At 42.5% G+C, this 24899-nt stretch overlaps 2 protein-coding genes across 3 annotated transcripts in view; both read left to right on the forward strand.

Annotated features, from left to right (window-relative positions):
* The window catches only part of LOC139564130 (protein bicaudal D homolog 2-like), a 45759-nt gene extending 32895 nt beyond the window's left edge, over positions 1-12864 (forward strand). The window contains exons 2-8 of the mRNA XM_071383351.1: positions 189-401; positions 2535-2687; positions 3238-3696; positions 4345-5349; positions 5562-5713; positions 8718-8961; positions 10272-12864. Of these exons, the coding sequence (XP_071239452.1) occupies positions 189-401; positions 2535-2687; positions 3238-3696; positions 4345-5349; positions 5562-5713; positions 8718-8961; positions 10272-10274 (2229 nt within the window). The 3' untranslated portion in view covers positions 10275-12864. The remainder of the gene's footprint in view (positions 1-188; positions 402-2534; positions 2688-3237; positions 3697-4344; positions 5350-5561; positions 5714-8717; positions 8962-10271) is intronic.
* Positions 12865-13406: 542 nt separating this feature from the next.
* On the forward strand, positions 13407-24876 carry LOC139564140 (caspase recruitment domain-containing protein 19-like). Of its 2 annotated transcripts, XR_011672702.1 has the most exons (7): positions 13407-13508; positions 20377-20516; positions 20940-21096; positions 21272-21337; positions 21460-21525; positions 21945-22808; positions 22894-24876. XR_011672702.1 is itself a non-coding variant. In XM_071383361.1 (6 exons), exons 1-6 carry the CDS (start codon positions 13451-13453, stop codon positions 22052-22054), a joined length of 597 nt encoding a protein of 198 aa, XP_071239462.1. In that variant the 5' UTR covers positions 13407-13450; the 3' UTR covers positions 22055-24876. The 2 variants fall into 2 exon arrangements, 1 of the variants encoding a protein (XP_071239462.1); XM_071383361.1 differs by having other exon boundaries at positions 21945-24876.
* The last annotated feature ends 23 nt before the right edge of the window (positions 24877-24899 follow it).

The raw sequence follows: 24899 nt of genomic DNA on the forward strand, positions 1-24899 counted from the left end.
TGGTCAAAGTCCACCCTTCTCCTCACAGTTTTGTACTCATGTGACTTCTGTCCTGGAACTAATCTATGCGTATGTATGTTTCTCCCCTCCTGTCCCCAGGCGTTCGGCAGGCATACTCCACCCTTAGGAAGGTGTTCCACTTCAGTCCTAGTATTAATCAATGTATTTTTCTCTCCTCCTGTCCCCAGGCGTTTGGTCAGGCCTACTCCACCCATAGGAAGGTGGCTGCAGATGGGGAGAGCAGGGAGGAGTCACTGATGTTGGAGTCAGCCAGTAAGGAGGCCCAATATCACCAGATGGTCCTGGAGCTGCAGAATGACCTGCGGTTGGCCAGAACCGACCTCACTAGCACCCAATCAGAGAACGAGCGCCTGGCTGCCGTCGCCCTGGAGATGAGAGAGGTGAGCTGGAAGTGGAGGACCTGCCAAAAACACAACCATGGTCAATATGGAGAGGTCAAACCTCAATGTGGAAATACTCTTGTATCTCACTAATCTGACGAAGAGAACCATATCTTTTTAGTAGGCACTCTTACTCAATGGCCTAGTCTGGTAACTGGATCTTGGTCCTCCCTAATTACATTGGACAAGCTGCCAAGATCAACACTATTCCACTGGCATACAGCCATATAAGCTGGGTGTTGGGTGTTCCTCAATATGCATACTACCATGCTGCACACTCTCATGCTCTGAGTACATTCTCAAAGGATGTTCTCTGGAGTATATTCTTGTGTGGATAAGAGTGTGGAGAACGCATAACACATTTGAGAAGCACCACTGTTTTATCTCACGCTGCACCTCCCCATTCACTGAACGTTCTTCCAGCCAGGACAATGGCAATAGAGACAAAACAAGATGTACTTCAGAATTATCAGCTAGATATACAGTACCAGTCAAAAGTTTAGACACACCTAACCATTCCAGGGTTTTTCTTTATTTTACTATTTTCTACATTGTAGAATAATAGTGAAGACATCAAAACTATGAAATAACACATATGGAATCATGTAGTATCCAAAAAAGTGTTAAACAAATCTAAATATATTTGAGATTCTTCAAAGTAGCCACCCTTTGCCTTGATGACAGCTTTGCACACTCAACCAGCTTCATGACAAAGTCACCTGGAATGCATTTCAATTAACAGGTGTGCCTTAAGTTAATTTGTGGAATTTATTTCCTTCTTAATGCATTTGAGCCAATCAGTTGTGTTGTGACAGGGTAGGGGTGGTATACAGAAGATAGCCCTATTTGATAAAAGACCAAGTCCATATTATAGCAAGAACAGCTTAAATAAGCAAAGAGAAACGACAGTCCATCATTACTTTAAGAAATTAAGGTCAGTCAATATGGAGCATTTCAAGAACTTTGAACGTTTCTTCAAGTGCAGCCGCAAAAACCATCAAGCGCTATGATGAAACTGGCTCTCATGAGGACTGCCACAGAAAAGAAAGACCCAGAGATACCTCTGCTGCAGAGGATAAGTTCATTAGAGTTATCAGCCTCAGAAATTGCAGCCTAAATAAATGCTTCACAGAGTTCAAGTAACAGACACATCTCAACATCAACTGTTCAGAGGAGACTTTGTGAATCAGGACTTCATGGTCGAATTGCTGCAAAGAAACCACTACCAAAGGACACCAATAATAAGAAGAGACTTGCTTGTGCCAAGAAACACGAGTAATGGACATTAGACCGGTGGGAATCTGTCCTTTGATCTGATGAGTCCAAATTTCAGATTTTTGGTTCCAAAAGCTATGTCTTTGTGAGACGCAGAGTAGGTGAACGGATTATCTCCGCATGCATGTGTGGTTCCCACCGTGACGCATGGAGGAGGTGGTGTGGGGGTGCTTTCCTGGTGACACTGTTGGTGATTTCTTTAGAATTCAAGGCACACTTAACCAGCACACTTAATAATCTAGCTAGCCAGCTAGTTTAACAGGCAAAAACTACCTAAAACTAATGTTATGCAAGGTAGATGACTAGCTGTCAATTATTCATGGGTAGCTAGCTACCAATTGTTGATGGATAGCTAGCCAGCTAACCAATTAGCCCTATTGACTTACCATGGGCTTGCGATCTACTCACACTAACACTATGTATTTGTTAACTAATATACTAAATATTTTGGTCACAGAACATATGAGATGTTATTGGTCAACATTTTATACCGAAGTCAGTTCATTTTATCTCCCTTTAGCTAAAATACTGTCCGGCATTGATTTCAATACATTTTGTGTAATTTTTTTCATGGTTGCATCATTTTTTTGTGCATACTTTCCGTTGAAGCTCGCATTGATGCATGCTTCAAAATATGTACAAACGGAGTACGCATCCAAGAAGTGCCCTCCGTGCTCCGTTTTGCACACTTTGCTACTTTGGAGTATGCGTATTGAGAAACACCCGCTGCGTTGACTTTACAGTACAACCACGGAATGCATTTTTATCAAACCCACATGTCCTTGTGTTGCGCTCTCTGACATGACTTTTTCCTCTTTCGCTTCTTCTCTCACCAATTTCTCTCCCCCGTGTCTGTAGAGCTCTGAGCAGGTAGAGTTGCAGCGCACCCAACTGCGTGATGACATCAGAGAGTATAAAGTGCGGGAGGCACGTCTGCTGCAGGACTACAGTGAGCTGGAGGATGAGAACATCTCCCTGCAGAAACAGGTGTCCCTGCTACGACAGAGCCAGGTGAGAGGAAGCGGAAGGGACCAAGGGGAGGGGAAGTATGAGGGAGGATTCATTTAGCAGACGCTCTTATCCAGAGCGACTTACAGGAGTGATTAGGGTTAAGTGCCTTGCTCAAGGGCACATCTACAGATTTTTCAACTAGTCGGCTCGAGGATTCGATCAAGCGACCTATCGATTACTGGCCCAACGCTCTTAACCACTAGACTACCTGCCGCCTCCCCTGCCCTAGGATAGTCCGCTGGGGTAGGGGACGAAGTGGGCGCTGTTGTGTATGGAGATTAGGGGAGGATGAGGGCTTATTGTGGGTAATGGGTAGCGGAGCGGTAAAGGTTGTAGAGTTATAGAGACTGGCCAATACACTTCAGATGTTTGGGTGAAAAAGTGACAAGGCTCGATAGTCGAAAGCCAGTGCCAATGAATGAGGATATTGATACAAGGACCAACTGGAGGGGATGAGAGAAAAATATGCTTTTGTGATGAGTGTAAGGGGGATTCTCCCTATTTAGTTAGTGATTCCTCTGATGTGCTGTGGCTTCTCTGTGACCTCTAGGTGGAGTTTGAGGGTCTGAAGCATGAGATCTGTCGCCTGGAGGAAGACTCCCTGTGCCTCCACAGCCAGCAGGAGGAGGCCATGCGCCTGAGGGAGATCGCCGAGCGCCAGCTGACCGAGGCTCTGGAGACCATTAAGACTGAGCGCGAGCAGAAGGCCGCCCTGCGTAAAGAACTGTCCCACCACATGACCATTGGGGACAACCTGTTACCATACTACCACAGTTCCCTCAACGTCTCCCTGGACGGACTCAAGTTCAGCGAGGATCCCACTGCTGCCACCAACGAGCCGATCCACGATGACTCGTTCCGCGGCTACGAGAACGGCCTGGCCAAGATGGCCGCCGACGGCAACGAAGATAACAAAGCCAAACTTCGGCCCGCCCCCAGCCTAGTGGATGACCTGCTGAGTGAACTCAACATCTCAGAGATCCAGAAACTCAAGCAGCAGCTCATGCAGGTAAGATGACCACATAGTAGCTTCAGCAGGAAGGACTGTAAAAATGCTTAGCCTGTTTGCTTTATTCACAGTCAACTGTCAAGGTGTCAGCGTCCCTGGTGAAGCAATAAAGTAATAATTAGCATTATTGAGCTGTGTTTGTAAGTGTTGCCTGGAAAATAGATGGGCTTACATGCAGCTGTGAACAGTTCTCTGACTTATGGCCGGAAAGTTCATTAAGCATTGTGGAACACAGTGTTCATCCATTTAGGGACATTGATTACCTATACTGGCCTTAGTGGCCTAGTCAAAGACTAATCAATTGAGCCCTATGTGGGACTTCATGGGCTACATGGACTGACTAGGCTACTTCTCTTATACATGCACTGTTGACTTGCTGGTGAATAAATACTGTGTGAAGTTATTGAGTGAGTATCTCACACTACAGTGTCTCACACCACATATGGCGTTTTGGATTACACTTCATTTTAGAGCCAGATATTTACCTGGTATTTACATAGAGATTAGAAGAAGAAGAAAAACACAAATGTTACTTAATTTATCAATCAAAAGTAATAAACACCAAGCTAAAATAGGACTGTAACATAAAGTGTTGCAGACATTTCTCAGTGCTGTTGTGTGACCGTGTCCCGTGTCTGTCTTCTCCAGGTGGAGCGAGAGAAGGCGGCGCTCCTCTCCTCTCTGCAGGAGTCCCAGAAGCAGCTGGAAGTGGCCCACGGGACTCTGTCAGAGCAGCAGGAGACGGTGGGACGCCTCACTGAGAACCTCAGTGCCATGAGGAAACTCCAGGCCAGCAAGGAGCGCCACTCGGCCCTGGACAGCGAGAAAGAGCGAGACAGCCGCGATGACGGTGACGGGGACTACTACGAGTTGGACATCAACGGGCCTGAGATCCTGCAGTGTAAGTACACCATCGCCGTATCCGAAGCCGGGGAGCTCAGACAGGAGCTGAAGACACTTAAAGCCGAGTACCAGTCGTGCCGCAGCCAGTACGAAGAAGAGCGAGTCCGCCTGGAGAGCGACGTGGCAGGGCTGAGCGAAAAGCTGGCCTCCCTGGAGAAGAGCAGCCGGGAGGAGCACGAGGAGGTGACGAGACTGGAGAAGGATCTGCGGCGAGTGAGTGAAGCGGTTGGCGAGTCGCAGGGAAGCCTGAACGTGGCGCAGGACGAACTGGTGACGTTCAGCGAGGAGCTGGCCAACCTCTATAACCACGTGTGCATGTGCAACAACGAGACGCCCAGCCGGGTCATGCTCGACTACTATAAGGAAGGCAAGGCCAGTATAGGGGGCAGGGGCAGCCGAGAGGGGAAGACACAACATCTGTCCCATGTTCTGCTCTCCAATGGGCTGGTTCCTGAAACTGAATCCAATAAATCTGAAGCCAGTGACCCAGCCACCCCAGAGTCCCGTTCAGAGCCCATGAACATCTATAACCTAGTTGCCATCATCAGGGACCAGATCCGTCACCTGCAGCAGGCGGTGGACCGCACCACAGAGCTGAGCCGCCAGAGGATGGCCTCCATGGAGCTGGGTACTGTGACCGATAAGGACAAGGAGGCCTGCATGGGGGAAATCCTCAAACTCAAGTCTCTGCTCAGCACCAAGAGAGAGCAGATCGCCACCCTGAGGGCCGTGCTCAAGGCCAACAAACAGGTGTGTGTGATTTTTCTGCCAAAACATGAGCAGTTGGTACTGTTTAAAAGTGGAGGTGATACGGTATGAAATGAACAGTAGTTGAGAGTATTTACTTTTTGTGTAGAAGTTCAGAGTTAATATTAGCATAAGGTCTTACTAATCCTGTGACTGTGACCTCTGCCCTTCATTCTAATAAAATCGACAATAACGTATTCTACTCTACTTTGCAGACGGCTGAGGTGGCGCTGGCCAACCTGAAGAGTAAATACGACAACGAGAAGACCATGGTGACCGAGACCATGTTGAAGCTCCGCAATGAGCTCAAGGGCCTGAAAGAGGATGCTGCCACCTTCACCTCATTACGGGCCATGTTTGCTACAAGGTAAGGCTTAGTAGACACACGCTAAGAGCTTATCGGTACACTTAAGTTATCAGAAGTCTGCTTTTAAATGTAATGTGAAAATGTAGTTTCCCGCCTAAATACACATACCCAAAAGTAATTTATCAGGAGTACAAAAATGAAAATATGAAAAATCATGTGATTCTTTTTTTTCTTCTATTCAACAAATATGGGGGAAATGGGGCTTGAAATGATTGAAATACTTTCCATGTAGTAACAATGAAATTATAAAGACTTACGATAATATTTCACCTTTCTCATAACTGTAAAATAAATATGATATACTTAGTAATATTATAATAAATATACTTAGTGACAGTACAAAATTGGCACGATTTCATATAACTGACAACAAAGCATTTTCTGCCCAGCTTCCTCTGAGAGACTCAAGAGACGTCATTCAAATGCCTGCTGACTCGTTACAACTTCAGCTTTATGAAAAAGTCATTTTGTCCCTCTGTAACCAAGAGGAAGTGGTCTTGTTTCAATTCTACAAAAGTATTTAGTCTTTTTTCATGCTGAGAGCTCTAAATCCACCGGAGAACATTACAGTGAGATGAGACTCATTTCCTGCAATCGCTAGGTTTTCTCGTTTCATATGCCATATTGCATGCAGGGTTCCCCATTTTATTTGTCCCCCCCACAATTTTTCTGAGAGCCCCCCCCCCAAAAAATAAATGTGCACCATTTTTTTTACATAAATGACTAAAAAGACCAGAAAATCAGCTCCATGTGATTTTAATTTTAGAAATCTGTTCAAAAGTATTACCACGCATAATATATAGATACAGTGCATTCAGAAACTATTCAGACCCCTTCCCCTTTTCCACATTTTGTTACGTTACAGCCTTTTCCATTCTTTTTTCCTCATCAATTTACACACCATACCAAAATGACAAAATCAAAACAGGCTTTTTTGAAATGTTTGCACATTTTATAAAAAAATATATTTTAAAAAATCCCTTATTTACGTAAGTATTCAGACCCTTTGCTATGAGACTCAAAATTGAGCTCAGGTGCATCCTGTTTCCATTTATCATCCTTGAGATGTTTCTAAAATTGATTGGAGTCCACCTGTGGTAAATTCAATTGATTTTAGACATGATTTGTCTATATAAGGTCCCACAGTTGACAGTGCATGTCAGAGCAAAAACCAAGCCATGAGGTCGAAGGAATTGTACGTAGAGCTCCGAGACGACAGGATTGTGTCGAGGCACAGATCTGGAAAGAGGACCAAAACATTTCTGCGGCATTGAAGCTCCTCAAGAACACAGTGGCCTCCATCATTCTTAAATTGAATACATTTTGGAATGACCAAGACTCTTCCTACAGCTGTCCGCCCGGCCAAACTGAGCAATCGGAGGAGAAGGGCCTTGGTCAGGGAGGTGACCAAGTACCCGATAGGAAGTCTGGAGCTCTGTCAGAGTGACTATGTGGAGATGGGAGAACCTCCCAGAAGGATAACCATCTCTGCAGCCTTTATGGTAGGGTGGCAAAACGGAAGCAACTCCTCAATAAAAGGCAAATGACAGCCCGCTTGGAGTTTGCCAAAAGGCACCTAAAGACTCTCAGACATGAGAAACAAGATTCTCTGGTCTGATAAAACCAAGATTGAACTCTTTGGCCTGAATGTAAGCATCACATCTGGAGGAAACCTGGCACCATCCCTACAGTGAAGCACGATGGTGGCAGCATCATGCTGTGGGGATGTTTTTCAGTGGCATGGACTGGGAGACTAGTCGGGTTTGAGGGAAAGATGAACGGAGCAAAGTACAGTGAGATCCTTGATGAAAACCTGCTCCAGAGCGCTCAGGACCTCAGACTGGCGTGAAGGTTCACCTTCCAACAGGACAACGACCCTAAGCACACAGTCAAGACAACGCAGGAGTGGCCTTGGGACAAGTCTCTGAATGTCCTTGAGTGGCCCAGCCAGAGCCCGAACTTGAACCCGATTGAACAGCTCTGGAGAGACCTGAAAATAGCTGTGCAGTGACGCTCCCCATCCAACCTGACAGAGCTTAAGAGGATATACAGAGAGGAATGGGAGAAACTCCTCAAATACAGGTGTGCTAAGCTTGTAGCGTCATACCCAATAAGACTTGAGGCTGTAATAGCTGCCAAAGGTGCTTCAAGAAAGTACTGAGTAAAGGGTCTGAATACTTATGTAAATGTGATATTTCAGTTTTTTATGTTTTACATTTAATACATTTCCGGAAAAGCATCAGATAGATGGTCTACATATTCTGAGACTGAGGGGCGCTTTTACGCTCGCTCGGATGCTTTACCTGAGATTGATGCGTCTTTCTGTCGGCGCGCATCTCGGTCAAATAAATGATCAATACTTTATTTGATTTGGACTTGCAAGGAGGTACATTAGGGCGGGTCAGGCTCCCTAAGACACGCCCATAACGCCGGCCCTGAATGAGCTTCTAGGTTGTTGAGGAGCTGTGTTTCTGCCAGAGGCTGCATGCAAAGATGGTGGATAAATGAAGATGGTTCACTTAAGCCGTTTACCAATGATAAAAATGGTCAGTTCCGGTCTACTTAACTGGGGGTGTCTCCCATAGACACCAATGCAATAGCAGGTGGGTCTGGTCTACTTACTTCATTGACTTTCATCGAACCAGAAAAAAAAAGAAAGAAAAGCCTCACTTCCTCTTCCGTGTCTGCTGCATGTGTGTGTGGGAGAGACGGGGCATTGTGGGAGCTGTCTGATGTAATACTGAAGTTTCAGAGGCTGCTGGCAGGCACCTCCTGACAGCATCTGGAAAATGTGGCTCTGTGAGTCTGAACGGAGGAAACATGCACCGACTGGCAGCAGGAAAAGAGCTACGCCATCTGGTGGAGAAAATTATAAGTTCCTTATTTGGTTTTCATTTGACTAATATTTTCCCCTCTCACTATTCCTGTCTCTCTTTTGCTCTCGCCCTCTCTCTTTAATCCCTATTTTTCTCTGTCTCCCTCCCCCCTCCTCTCACCCTCTCAGGTGTGACGAGTATGTGACCCAGCTGGATGACATGCAGAGGCAGCTGGCTGCAGCGGAGGATGAGAAGAAGACCCTGAACTCCCTGCTCCGCATGGCCATCCAGCAGAAGCTGGCCCTGACTCAGCGACTGGAGGACCTAGAGTTTGACCACGAACAGGCGCGCCGCGGCGGGGGAGTGGCGGCGGGCGGGCGGGGGAAAACCTCCTCATTGGCGCGGGGCAAAAGGGCATCGGCCAATCATTATGTAAGTCAGAGACGCTCCTGCAGGGTCCTCCCTGAGCCCAGCGGCATCCTGGGAGGCCCCGTGGTCCTCTGCAGCGAGATTTACTTTGACCTTTGAACTCTAACCTCCATCATAACCTCTAACCTCCATCATAACCTCTAACCTCTCATCACGCTTTGCACTGCTGATTTTCACCAGCATGGTTCTGTCAAGGCTGTTGCTGTGACTAGGACAGTGGTGGCTAACGGTGTGCTTGTATTTACTACTATGTGATAGCTATGTGTTCATATCCAGCATGGCATGATGCTAGCTTGGCTCAGGCATACCTTTTCTGCTAGTAATGCTCACGGAGTGGCAGAATGTTGGCACGGTTGTAGAATTTACTGCTATCAGCTCTCCTCTAACAGTCAGAGTTCAGAGCAGTCGTGTGTACATAACATAATCTGTTATGTCTATGTTATTTCATGTTTATGACAGTGTAGCTCTTATGACGAAGGCTTCAAGTAAAGTGTAACTGAGTAAGCTAATAACTTTCATTCAGACAGGCAGCAGTGCAGGCTGCAGAAAGACCTCTGCTGCTTCCGTCTGGTCCATACCATTCGGGGACCATTAAAACAGTGCAATGAAATGTACCGTAGCTGCTAAATAAAAGAGCACTGTGGCTAAGCACTTGTGATATCACTTTTGCTGTGATGTCACAAAGTGATAACTGTGGTGTGGCACATTGGGTTTACAGATTAAGTTCCCTGGCACTTGATGTAATACAGATTGTAGGGCAATGGTCATTACAAAGGCAAATAGTAGAGCACTTCTAAATGAGGGTTAGTTACAAACCCTAATTAAGGAATATGCATTTTTAAAATGATATATGGGTCTAGTTTTGTGGGAATTAGCCTGGTGGTTTTGAAATGTTTAGTGAGGATTTTCAGAGTAAGGTGAAGACTGAGTAAATCTGTTCCGTACACTCCAACCCTCTTATAACCCTTATCCAGTCATCCATGTCTGCCCCATCCTCCTCATCTTCTCCTACCTGTCACCAGAAACCTGTATGCTGGTGTAACTTACATTGACCTCATAACTCATGATCATCCCTAACCTGCACGTTGAGTACCATACTTGTGAGTCTTCTGTTTCCTGCAGCCAGTTGCATCATGGTCCACTGTGCACGACTAACCCTTACCATGCTAACCCCACTGACTCCCCCACCTTACCAATGCCACTAACGCAGGTAATGATTTTATGAAATTAGATTGTATCAAATGAATACTGACCAAATGATAATCATCAACTTTCAGATTTTAATGTCATCTTATTTTCTCTCCATTTTACAGTAATTGAATCAAGCCCAGTGGCCCCTTCAAAGGTTGACAGTCACCTTGCCGATGATTAATTCAGTACACCCCCCCCCCCCGTGGCCTGAGACCCATGTCAGAGACACACACTGCTGTAATGCGAGGACTTTGATATCTGAGTGCAAACACACACCAGAGTATGTGAGCGGAGTTGAGCGGTCAGAGATCCCACTCGTTGCTCACGGAGCAGTCTTCTGCCACTCCAAATTCGCTCCATTCGTTTTCTGTTTAAAAATAATGATTCAACAAACACCCCCATCTACTTTTGTGACTATGTACTCATATCAAGATCTCTTTGCATTAGTGGTGGGGTAGGCTAAATAAATACAACAGAATACGCATAATTAAAAGAACATAATGAAGGAAATGAAAAATGCTGGCCAGAGCATGCCCAGAGATCGTGGCTGAGCGGTACCGGAGCGAAATTGAAGCGGGATAGAAGGCCGCCGCTCCAACGTTTTAGAAATTTGCTCCATGCTCCAGCCAAATGAAGCAGGCTCCACTTCAGCTCCACTCTGCTCACGTCCTCTGACACACACACACACACACATGCTCCAGGCCCCTACAGACACACATGAAACCCCCAGGGGTTTTGTCCCTCTGTGCGGCTACAGTAAACAAGAAAGTCTCCTCGGTATGATGACCAATAGAGGTCTATTTCTATGGGTATGACCCGCATTTGTGATCCAGTCACTCACTCCACATTGTCCACCTCTATACCATTATAACTCTTTGTGTCTTTCCCCCGACTATAGCCGACTCCAACTCAACGCCACGATTTACGATGGAGTTGAGTGGCGACTAGTGTTGGCGAACTGGAGCGCCAACGTCACATAAAAACCCACTGTCGCGTGTAATTACGGGCTATGTTTTGGGTGCTGTAATCATTTTATGTGATAGTCGCCGCTCAACTCCATCGTAAATCATGGAGTTGAGTTTAATCGGCTACCCGGATGACTGCGCCCTTTTAATGTATTTATTTATCTTTTATTGCTTGTTGTAACTCAGTGAACGTGTGAGGTGTTCATAAGCTTTTTGTTGCATTTAATAATTGTTGATAATTGGAGCATTCATAATAGAATTTCCATGGAGAGCAAACCTGTGTTGATTTATATTTATTTGTAGAGAAAGATCAGAGGCAGGAAAGTCATAGGAACTAAAGTGACTTGCTACAGTTCTCCCTGGGGTCAATATTCAGTGGGACTCCCAGGCTAATGTAAGTTCTCTGCAAGAACCTGGATGGAAATCTTGATTGGAATGAGTCCTTTCTCTCTTTTGTTTTAAATCTTGTCTCATGTATTTAGATGTTTTATTTAACCTTTATTTATCCAGGCGAGTCAATTAAGAACAAATGATTCTTTACAATGACCGCCTGGCAAATTTTTATAATGTGCTTCAAAAAAGTTAACCAGTGAGCTGGATGTTCAAGAAGGCTTTTTTTCCGCCTTATTCTTCTACCTTCTGGTCTTAGTTTTGACTAGTAGTGCCTTTCTGTCCACGAAAGAGAAGCTAGATTTCGTTTTTTATGTTTTCAATGTCTTTGAGAAGGAATTTGGGTGAGAGGTTTTGACCCCAGTCATTACAGATTGAGGAAAATAATAGGAACTGTGGTGAATTCTTTGAAGTGATTCTGTGATCCTCCAAACGTGCAGAATTGCAAATTTAGGGTGCTATTATTATAAAGAAAAAAACGTATTTTAAACATTTCGATACTATAACTGTTAACTTTGGCTGCCGAGTTAGTGGTTCGAGGCATTTACAACAGTGGCTGATTGAGAGATTACTAATGCACATTCTTATTTATACTCTAGCGTGTATGGCAAAGGTCAGGCAATGTCAATATAGAATTGACAAGTATGGAGGATCATTTCTTTGTCTGTTTTAATGCAATTTTATTAGCCCTTTGTATGTCCTCTAATAGAGTTGTTGTGACTTCAGCAAACAGAAGAAGTAAAGTCATCAACACCTTCTGCAGTGCCATTTAATTCACAGCTTTGTTGATGCAATAAAAGTTACATTTATTATTATTTTTTTCATTTTTTTTTTCACAAGTGCAATTTAAACGCAGTATCAATATGGAAATAAGGTATAAAAATGCCGTCTGTTTGCTGATGCTATTGTTATGTTTTACTACTTACTCACAATCTTGATCCAATTTGAGTTTATCTTTGTACTAAATAACTTGTTTGTATTTATTTTAAACAATGTCATGTATGTTGGTATTGTCAATAATGTGGATTATGATTAGTGGCATATTGATACCATATTGATGTCATTTTCCATGTTATCTTCAAGGGACTTTGGGTGGAGATGGTGGTCGTGTTCCACATGTCATCGACTGACAGATTGCTATAACATAATGATGTGGTTAGCTGATAGGTAAAATACCTATCCAGGCGTTGTAAGATCTGGCAACGTCTAAGCAGTGGAACGCTCAATAGAAGCCAGTAGCCTACTTACCTATGTGATGATGATGATGTTGCACTGGCAAGGTGCATGCTTAATAGTATAAACTTAACTTCAGACTTAATGTGGTGGTGTTGGGGTTATTAAAACATATATATTGATCCTATCTAAGCCTATTTCTGCTTTGGTCATTCTACGTCTCCCTCTAAAATAGTCTGTGTATCAATTTAGGAAGTTTTCCAACATGCATTCGTAAAAAAAAAATGTTGTTGCCATAATAGCATAGGCCTAAAATGAGTCAAATTGGGAAATTGAGGCCTACTATAAATCAAACATGGGGCGGCAGGGTAGCCTAGTGGTTAGAGTGTTGGACTAGTAACCGGTTGCAAGTTCAAATCCCCAAGCTGACAAGGTACAAATCTGTCGTTCTGCCCCTGAACAGGCAGTTAACCCACTGTTCCTAGGCCGTCATTGAAAATAAGAATTTGATCTTAACTGACTTGCCTAGTTAAATAAATATTTTTTTTTAATTAAAAACGAGATCAAATTATAACAAATTTCTTTAGTAAAACTTTTTTAATAGATAATATGGATGTTAATTCAATTCAACGTTCAATAAAATAAATGCCATATTGATACTGTAGGCTACTTCATAGTTACTATTCAATGTACTGCTGTCGGTCTAAAATAAGACACAATGTATCACGGAATTTCCGGGAAAGTTATAGCCACTCCCTGCAGTGCTGTCGTTAATGGTCTCGAGGAGGGAGGGGCCACTCAAAGGAAAGAAGGGACTCCACACAATGGGAGGTTTGTAGGCGACTTCTTAAACACTGTATTTCTTGTTTGTTTTGCCATGGGTATGTGTGTTTTGTCATTTACACATATTGTCGCTGCGCTTGAACAATTAAGAACCCCGTCTGTCTTTTCGATAGTTTGGGATGGCTATGGTGGCACATGGCACTTTCAACTTCTTGTTTTCTGTCGTGCTAACAGCGCTTGATAGCCTAACCTTTTGCAAAGTGTAGTGCTCCCGACAGCTACGTCTATTTCAAGCAACATAGTTTCCGATGTAGGCTACACCTCGTGCCCGCCTTTGACCTAATGTAACACGACATCACCAGTTGCTGTATTCTACTACCCGTTGCCACATTGTAACACATCCCAAATACTGTAAGCCAATGCCACTGACAGCGAGAGAAGTTTTGCCCAGATACTTTACTAGCAATTACGCAGGCAGACTTGGCTGAATTCAACAAATTGTCTGAAGAGACAATTGTATAGCTACTGACACAATTATCTTTTTCGGTAGTCTATGTTTCCGTTAACTTGTCCAGTGATTTGTTTTGTTGTCGACATTTAGACAGTTCGTATAGAAAATAGATGCGTCAATTGCCAGCTAGAGTGCGTTGCCATTTAACTATATCGTGTCGATAAAACATCTGGACGTCATGACGTCACACATACCGTTTATAATATTTCGCTAAAACCTGGTGTCGAATTAAAATGTAGTGGTTGAAGTGTTTATTTTACCCATTTAGGGAAATTGCGAATTAATAAATTGGCGACAGCCTATATGCCCTCCCATCTATCTTTTTCATGTCTCGGGAGACAGCGAAAACCACCATGTATAGAATGCAATAATTTACATATATTTTCCAAAAACCAATAATTCTCATGTGCCAACGTATCACCGAGGTTCATGTCATGGTGAAACTTGCACTCCTATAGATCTGAAATAATTGGACACGGTGAAACCTGCCAGACAAGCAAGGGGAAGCAATTCCGGCATTCTTGGAAGTCAGGACAATCCTTGTAGCAATTCCGGCATTCTTGGAAGTCAGGACAATCCTTGTCCTGCAAAGAAACATACATTTTATGGTTGAAAAATACTATGTTGCAAGTAGCAGACTACCTTAAATGATTCGGCAATAATCATTTTTTCGAAAAAGCACATTTCCATCATAATTTTTCGCAATAAAGAAAGTTCGACAAAAGAAAAATCTGCCCCTGTCAAACGATTAAAAATGTCGTCGATATTTAGAACATTTTATGTCTGCCGTTTCCATTACACATTTTTCTTGCAACATTGCTTTTGTCGAATAAACCTGGGTCAATGGAAACCTGCCTAGTGTAGCTATACAGTTTATGCGAGATATGTGATAACTATGGCATTGTGGGGTATTGTGTTTAGATTGAAGAAAGAAAAAAAAGTATACCTTTTTGAATAAGGCTGTAACGTAACAAAATGTGGAAAAAGTCGAGGGGTCTGAATTCTATCTGAATCTGAATCCTATAGTATAGGTTCCAAAATCGAATAGGATTTTCTATTGGATTCTAATAGGATACTTGTATTTGAATCCAAAATTATTTTTTTGGACTACCGCAACCACAGAGGAGCTCGCGCCCCCTGCCTGTTTCATTACTTCACTATCAGAGCCGCTTGCAATGATCAGCTAGGAGGAAATCAGATTTTCAACATTTTGATGCCTTATATAAAATATATGCAACGAATTTTCCGCCAAAGGGTTTCTGCGCCAATGCACCACACAACCAATAAGCAAAACATACTGACATGGTTTGCGTTTTCAACACCACAATAAATAGACTCTCAATCTCGACAAAACAGAAAATACATCCCTCCCTACCTTGTAAGCATACCCAGTATCGAAGGCTTGGCTTGACAATCTCTGAATGTTATTACACTTTTTGGTGTATTCTAACAGATGTCTCTTTCCATTAATCGAATTGCCTTTGCACAGTTTGGATTGATTGATTGATTTTTTTATTTGTCAGTAAAAAAAACATATACACAAATAATTTTAAATGTCACCGGGATTGCACAATAGAGTCGGGACTTATTTGCTGCTGCATATACAGTATTATAACTACTGAATGCACGTCTAATTTATGTCCATCTGGCTTTCGGAGGTCACCTTATGGTTTTCTGTTGTGCGTAGTGTGGGTAGCCTATATCTTTGGCTATGTATTGGATAACCGCACAACCAGTAGTTGTGTTTCCATCAAATTGACCTGTTGCAGGTAAAAGTCTGTACGTAATTATGTAGTGGACATAAAAATACATTTTTTTAGGGTTAAATTCCCATGTACCGAGTAAAAAATACAAGTTAAATGAGATTCCATCGCATTTTCAACTCCAGGTGTACTGATGGTTTTGTCACAAAATGTTGCGTGGTTATAAAGAATGTGGCCACTGGTATTGGCACGTGCGCTGATGAGATTATTATGGACAAAAGTGCGAGATTATTTGTCAAATGGCAGCCAAGCATTGATCATCATGTCACCAGAATAAGACCCTTTGATATTTATTGAAAGGGGCATCAACCTCATCACTGTGGACGTTCACTACCCTGTGAAGTGCATCACAATTTATTTCGTTTCCTAATAAACTGCATGCTTTGCCATAATGCAGTGCCAATTTGAATTAGACACTTTACTCGCATAAAAAGGTTGGAAACCTGTTTAATGTCAGGCCATTTTGAGGCTGCTGGAATTCCATTTGGACGGATGTGGGCACGCCTACATGAGACTTTTGAAGTAGGCTAATAATATTACAACATTTTGACTGGTTGTGTTTATGCCACATATAAAAGGTAATGCTTTAAAAAAAAAAGTTAGATTAGAAAAAAAAAAGTTAGATTAGAACTATTTTGGCTATATTGAAGGTTCTAGGGGCGGGAGAAATATACGTTTAAATTGGAGAAGATGCAGAGCGTGTGTTAAGCTTTTTACTGTGCCTTTCTAGACCTTATAAACTGCTGAGAGTAGACCCACAACTGATTCAAATCGAAGGAAACATTCAAATCACAGGGCCTTTGCGCCATTATTCAAATGACATTTTCACTGTAGGCTAGAATGTTGTACTCACTTGAAAACAATGACGCAATTATTCCTTGCATTGTGCTGTTGTAGGCTAGTATAGGTAGCATCATTATATTGTCCCGAAACAAGATCAATAGTGGAGATTTTTGAGCTGTGTCTCATGTCTTCACTGTTCTTTCATGAGCTTTGATGCACCTTGCCGCTCCGCTGCCTTTCAGCTATTCCCATTTGTTCTTGTCGATTCATATTTAAAATGTATGCAGCTTTGGATGTTTTTATGTGTGGTATACTTGCTAGTTAGCCTATTACTGATCTGGACAAACGATCCACCTACCACTGTTGTCACTATGAACGGTGGATTAAGGGCAGGATAGGCCGTTAGACTGGTAGACTATACTGACCTGTGGTATAGTAAAAGTTAGCACACGGAAAATCGTAGTGCGCAAGGGAAGTACCAAAACACCTTGATATAGGAGAGGTGCATGCAAGCGGACGAGGAAATGTGTCTAGGGTGGAATAAATTATATAGTGACACCTGCAAAAGAGTGAATGTAAAAGAGCCCCCCCCCCAAAAAAAAACATCCCCAAAGCCAAGTAAATTGGGATCTGTTCCTAAATCCATTGTAATTCAATCACTTTTTGACAGCATTTTGTTTTAAACAAACTTTCCATACATGTGTTTGCCCATGGAAGAAGTGGTCAGAAAGTGACTTTTTGGACATCAATGCCAAAAGATAAATGTGCTCAAAGTTGACACATTTTGCATATGCCTATCCCACCATACATGAGACATCCATGTCTTCATCACTGGAAAATATAAACGTTTGAGTTTGATAGCATTGTTTGTAACCTTTGAAATTATGCTGTCAAACTATTTTATTGTTTTTTGAAAAACATTTTTTTATATAAAAATTGTCTTAAATCTTGAACGTCAATTATCTAAAAACGTGTAAACTCCGATTTAAATATGCGCATATGTTGTAGCTTAGACCCTATTTCACATCATCTGAGGTTTCTGGGTTGTGCCTGTCATCGGTTGAGACAACGTGCTCTTGAATACAGCGTGGGTGTCATTTCAATCATAGAAATTGATTCAGACCCTATCCCTTCAGACCACTGCAATTTAGCTGGTACACACACCATTGACATTTAAATTGAATTGAAATTGTATCTAATTAATAATACCACAAAGATGACTGCTGGCCCACCCAGCATCGCATCTCAACTTAAATGGTTATGTCCATTCTATTATATATATTTTTATGATTTCAAAAGGTTTCCTATGGAGGATTGACAGTATAATTTAAAACAGATATTCCCATTTAAGTCAATATTCTCTTGTGTGTGGACCTCCAACTATCTTTTTGGTAGACATTTTTATTTTAGTACATTTATCAGCCAAAACATGACACCCACGCTATATTCAAGAGCATGTTCTGTCTCAACGGATGGCGAGCACAACACACTAACTTTTAGATTACGTAAACTAGGGACTAAGCTACAACATATGCATACATGAAAAAATAGGACTTAACGCATTTTTAGATAATTGACAAAGGAAAAAAACAAACGTCATTATTATATACATAAAAACATCTCCAGAAATGATTAAATAGTTTGACAAGCTTGTTTTTAAGCTTTTAAATAATATCAATCTCAACCATTCATATTTTCCAATGTCTCATGGTATGGTGGGGTATCCAAAATGTGTAAACTTTGAACACCTATATCTCTTGAATGATTTGGCATTCAGTTCCAAAAAGTTACTTTCCGAGTATTTCTACAATGGGCAAATACACTACATGGACAAAAGTGTGTGGACACATGCTCGTCGAACATCTCATTCCAAAATCATGGGCATTAATATGGAGTTGGTCCCCCTTTGATGCTATAACAGCCTCCACTCTTCCAGGAAGCCTTTCCACTAAACGTTGGAACACTGGTGCGGAGACGTGCTTCTATTCAGCCACGAGCATTAGTGAGGTCGGGCACAGATGTTGGGCCTGGCTCGCAGTTGGCATTCCAATTCATCCCAAAGGTGTCCGACGGGATTGAGATCAGGGCTCTGTGCAATCCAGTCAAGTTGTTCCATACCGATCTCAACAAACCATTTCTGTAGGGACCTCACTTTGTGCACAGGGGGCATTGGCATGCTGAAACAGGAAAGTTGGAAGCACAGAATTGTCTAGAATGTATGCTGCAGCATTAAGATTTCCCTTCACTGGAACTAAGGGGCCTAGAACGAACCATGAAAACAGCCCCAGATCATTATTCCTCCTACACCGAACTTTATAGGTGGCACTATGCATTAATGCAGGTAGCGTTCTTCTGGCATCCACCAAACCCCGATTTGTCCATCGAACTGCTTCCACTGCTCCAGAGTGCAATGGCGGCGCGCTTTATACCACTTCAGCCAATGCTTGGCATTGCGCATGGTGATCTTAGGCTTGTGTGCGGCTGCTCGGCCATGGAAACCCATTTCATGAAGCTCACGACCAACAGTTACTGTGCTGACGTTGCTTCCAGAGGCAGTTTGGAACTCGGTAGTGAGTGTTGCAACCGAGGACAGGTGATTTTTACGCGCTACATGCTTCAGTACTTGGCGGTCCCATTCTGTGAGCTTGTGTGGCCTACCACTTCGCGGCTGAACCGTTGTTGCTCCTAGACGTTTCACATCACAATAACAGCACTTACAGTTGACTGGGTCAGCTCTAGCAGGTCAGAAGTTTGACAAACTGACTTGTTGGAAAGGTGGCATCCTATGACGGTGCCACGTTGAAAGTCAGTGAGCTCTTCGGAACGGGTCATTCTACTTCCAATGTTTGTCTATGGAGATGGCATGGCTGTGTGCTCGATTTTATACACCTGTCAGCAAGTGTTCAAATCAAAAGGGGTGCTGTCAAAAAGTGATTGAATTCAAATGGATTTACCCTACAGCTTAGCTTATGCAAAACGCTGCCATATATGTCTGTCAAGTTGCCGGTGGTTCTACAAAAACAAGAGAAAATTCAGAAAGATGTTAATAAAATCCATGTTTTGTATCGAGTGAGAAATGTCTCTTGCATGTGTGTAGATTTTTGTTTTTGTCGCAGTGTGACGCGCTGTTGTGTACTTCTACAAGTGGCTGGGTCGCATAGAACCGACCAGTTCCTGCAAAGATGCTGGGAATTGCTAGATGTGTGGCAGTTAAGATGGCAAGGATTTAATGAATATCTTTCTGTTTTCTGTGGTTTTTGTAGAAACCACCTGCAACATAGTTATCACAAATCTCGCGTAACTGTAGCTACACTGGCACCTTATCGTCGACATGCCTCCTCGGACAATTTGTTGAATTAATTTGTAGCAATCTGTAGGTGGTGCCAGTGAGGCATCATGCTTATGTATTTCACCCTAGAGAGTTACTACATGCACTTGGCTATTTTAGGACGGTCCACGTCCCTGACGAGCAATGTTGAGGTCGACCTTCTGGCACAGCTTGCCTATTCTTTAAAAACTTTCCAATTCTGCTGTAAATGCGTCTGCAAAAAAATATGCATATTTTGAGATTTCGCTTCCCTCGTTTGTTTGTTGATATATCCCATACCCTCATTATCAGCAAGTGAATCATTCCTTATCCTGGACCTAATATGAACTGTGTTCGGTGCTTTTCCTAGCCACCGTGCTTCTACACCTGCATTACTTGCTGTTTGGGGTTTTAGGCTGGGTTTCTGTACAGCACTTTGAGATATCAGCTGATGTAAGAAGGGCTATATAAATACATTTGATTTGATTTAATCAATTCCCATTTTAATTATTATAATTCTCATGTTGTGATTCGTTCCCACGTGACTGTCAGACAGCTTCCATGACCAGCTATTGGAGGACAGTCGGTTCCTCAGGACAGACCGTCGACTGGACACAGAACTAGTGGATAAGCTCATCCTGCAGCTCAACAGGATCTACCCACAGATCCTCACAGACAAGGAGGCCACCAAAGTGAGTAACTTCCTCTGGACAAATGAGTTTGACCCAAGGTAATTTGTAACTTCCACACGTAGAGCTCTTTGCTCTAAGAGATATCCCACTGAAATGTAGCGAATGACTGCTTGTTCAGGCGTCTGTGGTTTCAAGCAGCACTTTGTTACATATACAGTATTTTAACTCGATCTAAGCATCGGTTCCATTTCCAGACTCTGTTGAACAGACCACTTGAACGTGAATTTAGTTACAGAACGTGAAGTTAGTCAATTAGTAGCCCCTCGTGGCCGACTAACAAAAATGTTCAAATTGAGTAACAGGCTAGCGTGTACAGGACATTCGTTTCTGGATTCCCGAAGGTAATCACTTAGATTCAGAGAGAGAGAGAGAGAGGTATTCTACACACACATCTGGAATTCTGAATATGACATGATGATCCAGTTTAGGGACCTTGATGTGCCCACCTGCGTCCGACTGGCCGAGCTCCTGGCTCACCTGCAGGGGAAAGGTGAAGAGGCCTGCCGGGAGTTCTACCGGGCGCTTCACCTGCATGTGGAAGAGGTGTACTTCAGCCTACCAACACGCCTCCGCCTCAGAGGTTAGTCCCTCCCCCCCTGACAGTCAGTCTCTGGAGAGCTGAGATTTGCTGTCATTATTATTCACATGAAAATGTTCAATTTTTTTTTTTGTACACTACCGATGGCATATTGCATCTAAAAACCTGCATAAATGTATTCGTCAAAATCACTGACATTTTGTAATCCCTTTCCCAGGTTCTGTAGACCCGTTCACGGTTACAGCCTCACCCACCCAGCCGAGATATGTGCTGAACGACCGAGGTAAGCATACACACAGAACGCTGAATCTCTGTCACACAAACAAACACACGTACTGTAGACACACATGCCTTTTACGGTACATACCTTTCTTTCTAACAAACAGTCTCCTGTTCTCTCTCTAGGTCCTCTGTTCTTCCTGAGTTGTTTCGGCATTGCGGTGGGGATGGCTCTACTGTATTACTATGGCGGTGAGTACAATACGTCCCTTTCATGTTTTCTTTATTTCCCCACAGAAAAGAACAGAAGTCAGTATGTCGTATGGCTTTTCTGTACTCCTGATTATTTTGAAACCAAGCTAAGCTTAACATTGCATCTTCATGTTGTGCCACAAATCAAACTCCACATCAAACTTGATTTAAAGGGTATTTAAAATCGCAACCCACTTTGAAGTATAACAAACAAGAAGCGGTGAACGGGATGAATAAAAGACACACAAAAACCTCCATGGTGTCTGCCCCTCTTACTTGACTGGGCAAGCTATTCCGTAACGCACAGACCAAATCATGTACACCTATTCTGTTTCCATTAGACTGAAGTTGTCAGTGTTATCATGCTTAGTTGTTAGGGAATAAAACAAAGTGTAAACCGTCCATGTGTTGTCCTACAGAGGCCAAAGTAACAGGGGGAAGCAGGTCTCTTGGCATGGCTGCTCTTGGACTGGGCCGACGAGCCAGAGAGGTTCTCATATGGTACGCTGAAGACCCCATCAGGAAGTAGTCTGTGTGTCTCCACTACCACAGCAAAACAAGCACTCCAAAGGTGTTTCCGGACATCCATAACACACTACACAAATACCCTTTTCACATTACCATGCCAACCTGAACCAAACTGTGCTGGTTACAGCAACTATGGTCGATGAGTAACTGGGCCAGTTGATTACAGCTTGGTTTGTCTCAGTTCAGTTTGTCTCAGTGGTGTGAAAAGCCAGGGGATTATAACTTTGTACATACTGTATATAGCAGTCTTTTGGCTTATAAACAGCAACTGGTTTTCTTCTGAACTTTCATTGTCTTCATAATGGTTAGATATTAGACATGTGTCTTCTCTGGTGAAAGGTACTATTATCACACTAAAGCTCTGTTACTGAACAGCATCTTGTCAAGAGCCAGCCTCCTTCCGTTGTTGTTCTTTTGGTGTGGTTTGGACACCGTGTACAGAAACCAATAAACCAGACTCACTTTAAATAAACCTTTCCTACTGAATGTGCTGTACTACTTGCAGTATACTCAGGAGATTGATGTTAGGAAACATCAAACGGCTAAGGAGGGTATTTATCAAATAGGATGTTTATTTGTTTACTTAGCTTACTGAAGGAAATCAACCAGGCACTACGTTTTATTGCAATTTTATTTGTAATATCATCTCTGTTATCAGGGAGGATCTATAAATGGAAAACATTAATGTAATATATTTTTATCAGACACTCTTGTTCAGAGTGCCTTACAGTAGTGAGTGTATACATTTCATACTGGTCCCCTGTGGGAATCAAACCCACAACCCTGGCGTTGCAAGTGCCTGATTCCCACAGGGGACCAGTATGTATACATTTCATACAGGTCCCCTGTGGGAAACAAACCCACAACCCTGGCGTTGCAAGTGCCATGCAAGTGCCACATGTTGTAGCTCAGTTGGTAGAGCATGTTGTTCGTCCAGTGTTTTGTCTTGGATTAAATGTCTACCACATAATGCCTTTCAATTAGATCAATCCAGGTACCCTATGCTTGTAGCTAGATAGCCCGGCACTGGTTCAATTAATGTGTGACCTAACCATATCAGAGAAATTGTAATTTGTTCACTAGAACTATCACATTATAGCGGTTGATTACACTCCTTTTGAGTGACAATGGTACTTAGTTACTGTTTTTGAAAGTGTTCATTTTGTTATTATGCCCACTGAAAAGCCAATGCAAAGTACTACATTTCAGGTCTCAGCCGTGTTTCACCCCAGTCTGTTTCTCTCTCACTTTTCTCTAATGTTATTAAGCGTTTTCAAAGTTTTCTCTAACACAGTGTGAAGCCTTTGTTCGCTAACTTGCCTTAATCTGTGCTTTGTTTGGTACGGGAAATGTTGTTCATGGGGGAAGTAGATTATAACGGTTATACTGTTTTATAGTAGGGGAAATTATAATATTAGATACACATGTAGCCTACCTGATATATATTCAATGTGTAGACATATGAGACTGTTGTGTCACAGCTCCATCTACTCTGTGAGAAGAAAATCCTAACTCCCATTTAAGTCAAATGGACATCAATGCACAGCTAAGTGGTTTTAGTGGAAGTTAGGATTCTCCCCAAATTCTCTTAATGGCCTCAGTCTCACAAGTGCCATCATTATGATTTATATAATTGTATGACTTTTCACTATTTATTGTTTTCAAGCCTATCTATGCGTGGACAATACAAAACAATATCTGGACAAATTGTTACTTTTCATTTACAAACTTCATTTCAGAATCGTACAGTTTTCTACTGGATTCAGTGCATCAAACAACAAAGTGCATTAAAAGTGGGGCTAAAATATGATTTGGTTCTTAATTTCAAAAAAGAGAAAAGTCCTTCAATCATAAAAAAAAAAATGTATATTGGCAAAGCTTAGGGTCTAAACAAGACATGAAATATTATTGTATATATGTTTTTACACTTATTGTGATGGTACATACTGTACGTTGCATAGATCTGAGATTACATATAAGGCAGCATGCAAAGTCTGAATGTCCAGTTGTAAAATCCAAGTAACTTAACATGAGAATTTTGGGTAAAAATCCCCTAATTACCAACATTTTGCAACGTTAGATCAGTGGTTCACAAACTCTTCACACCCCTCTTGTTGGCGGAGAGAACATTTAGCAGGTTTAAAGCATATTTCCTGCAATTCTATACACTCAGCTAACCTGCCCACAGACTGTGGTTGAAAATTAGCCGGCTGGCTAAAACCGGCACTTTTACTGAAACGTTGATTAATGTGCACTGTCCCTGTAAAAATAAAATCAACTCAACATGAACACACAGAATATGTGGGAAATGTGTGGAATGCAGGAAATTTGCTTTAAAATGGCGGCCATGGAGGGTGATATTTTTGAGGGGCATTTAAAAGCTAATTTCCTGCATTCTACACATTTTGCCATATCTTGTGTGTGTCCATGTGATAGCTGAGTGACTCAAACATTACAACACAATCAATGGTATAAAAAACACAGCAGCTGGGACTGTACAGCTTGAGTATTTCTAGAACAAAGTTACCATGACAACAGCTCTAAGATACTTCGGTGTATGTGGACACACCTTCAAATGAGTGGATTCGGCTATTTGTTTGCCATGTTTGCCAGTGACAGTCTCTCTCTTCACATTCAAATATTTGTTTTCAACAAAAAGTTCAGTAAAAGACCCATGTGACTCCATTTGATATTGCGAGGGTTGTTTTGTTTGCGCGTTGCGCTGTCTATGCGTCGGTATATTGTCTATAAAAGTGGATCCTCGTGATTGTATCGTTTTTCCCTTTTAGACCACATAGGCCTAATAAAATACTTCAAATGATAGGCTCTCTGTCTCTGTGTGGTGA

Source organism: Salvelinus alpinus, chromosome 2, assembly GCF_045679555.1.
Source record: "Salvelinus alpinus chromosome 2, SLU_Salpinus.1, whole genome shotgun sequence".
NCBI lineage: Eukaryota > Metazoa > Chordata > Actinopteri > Salmoniformes > Salmonidae > Salvelinus > Salvelinus alpinus.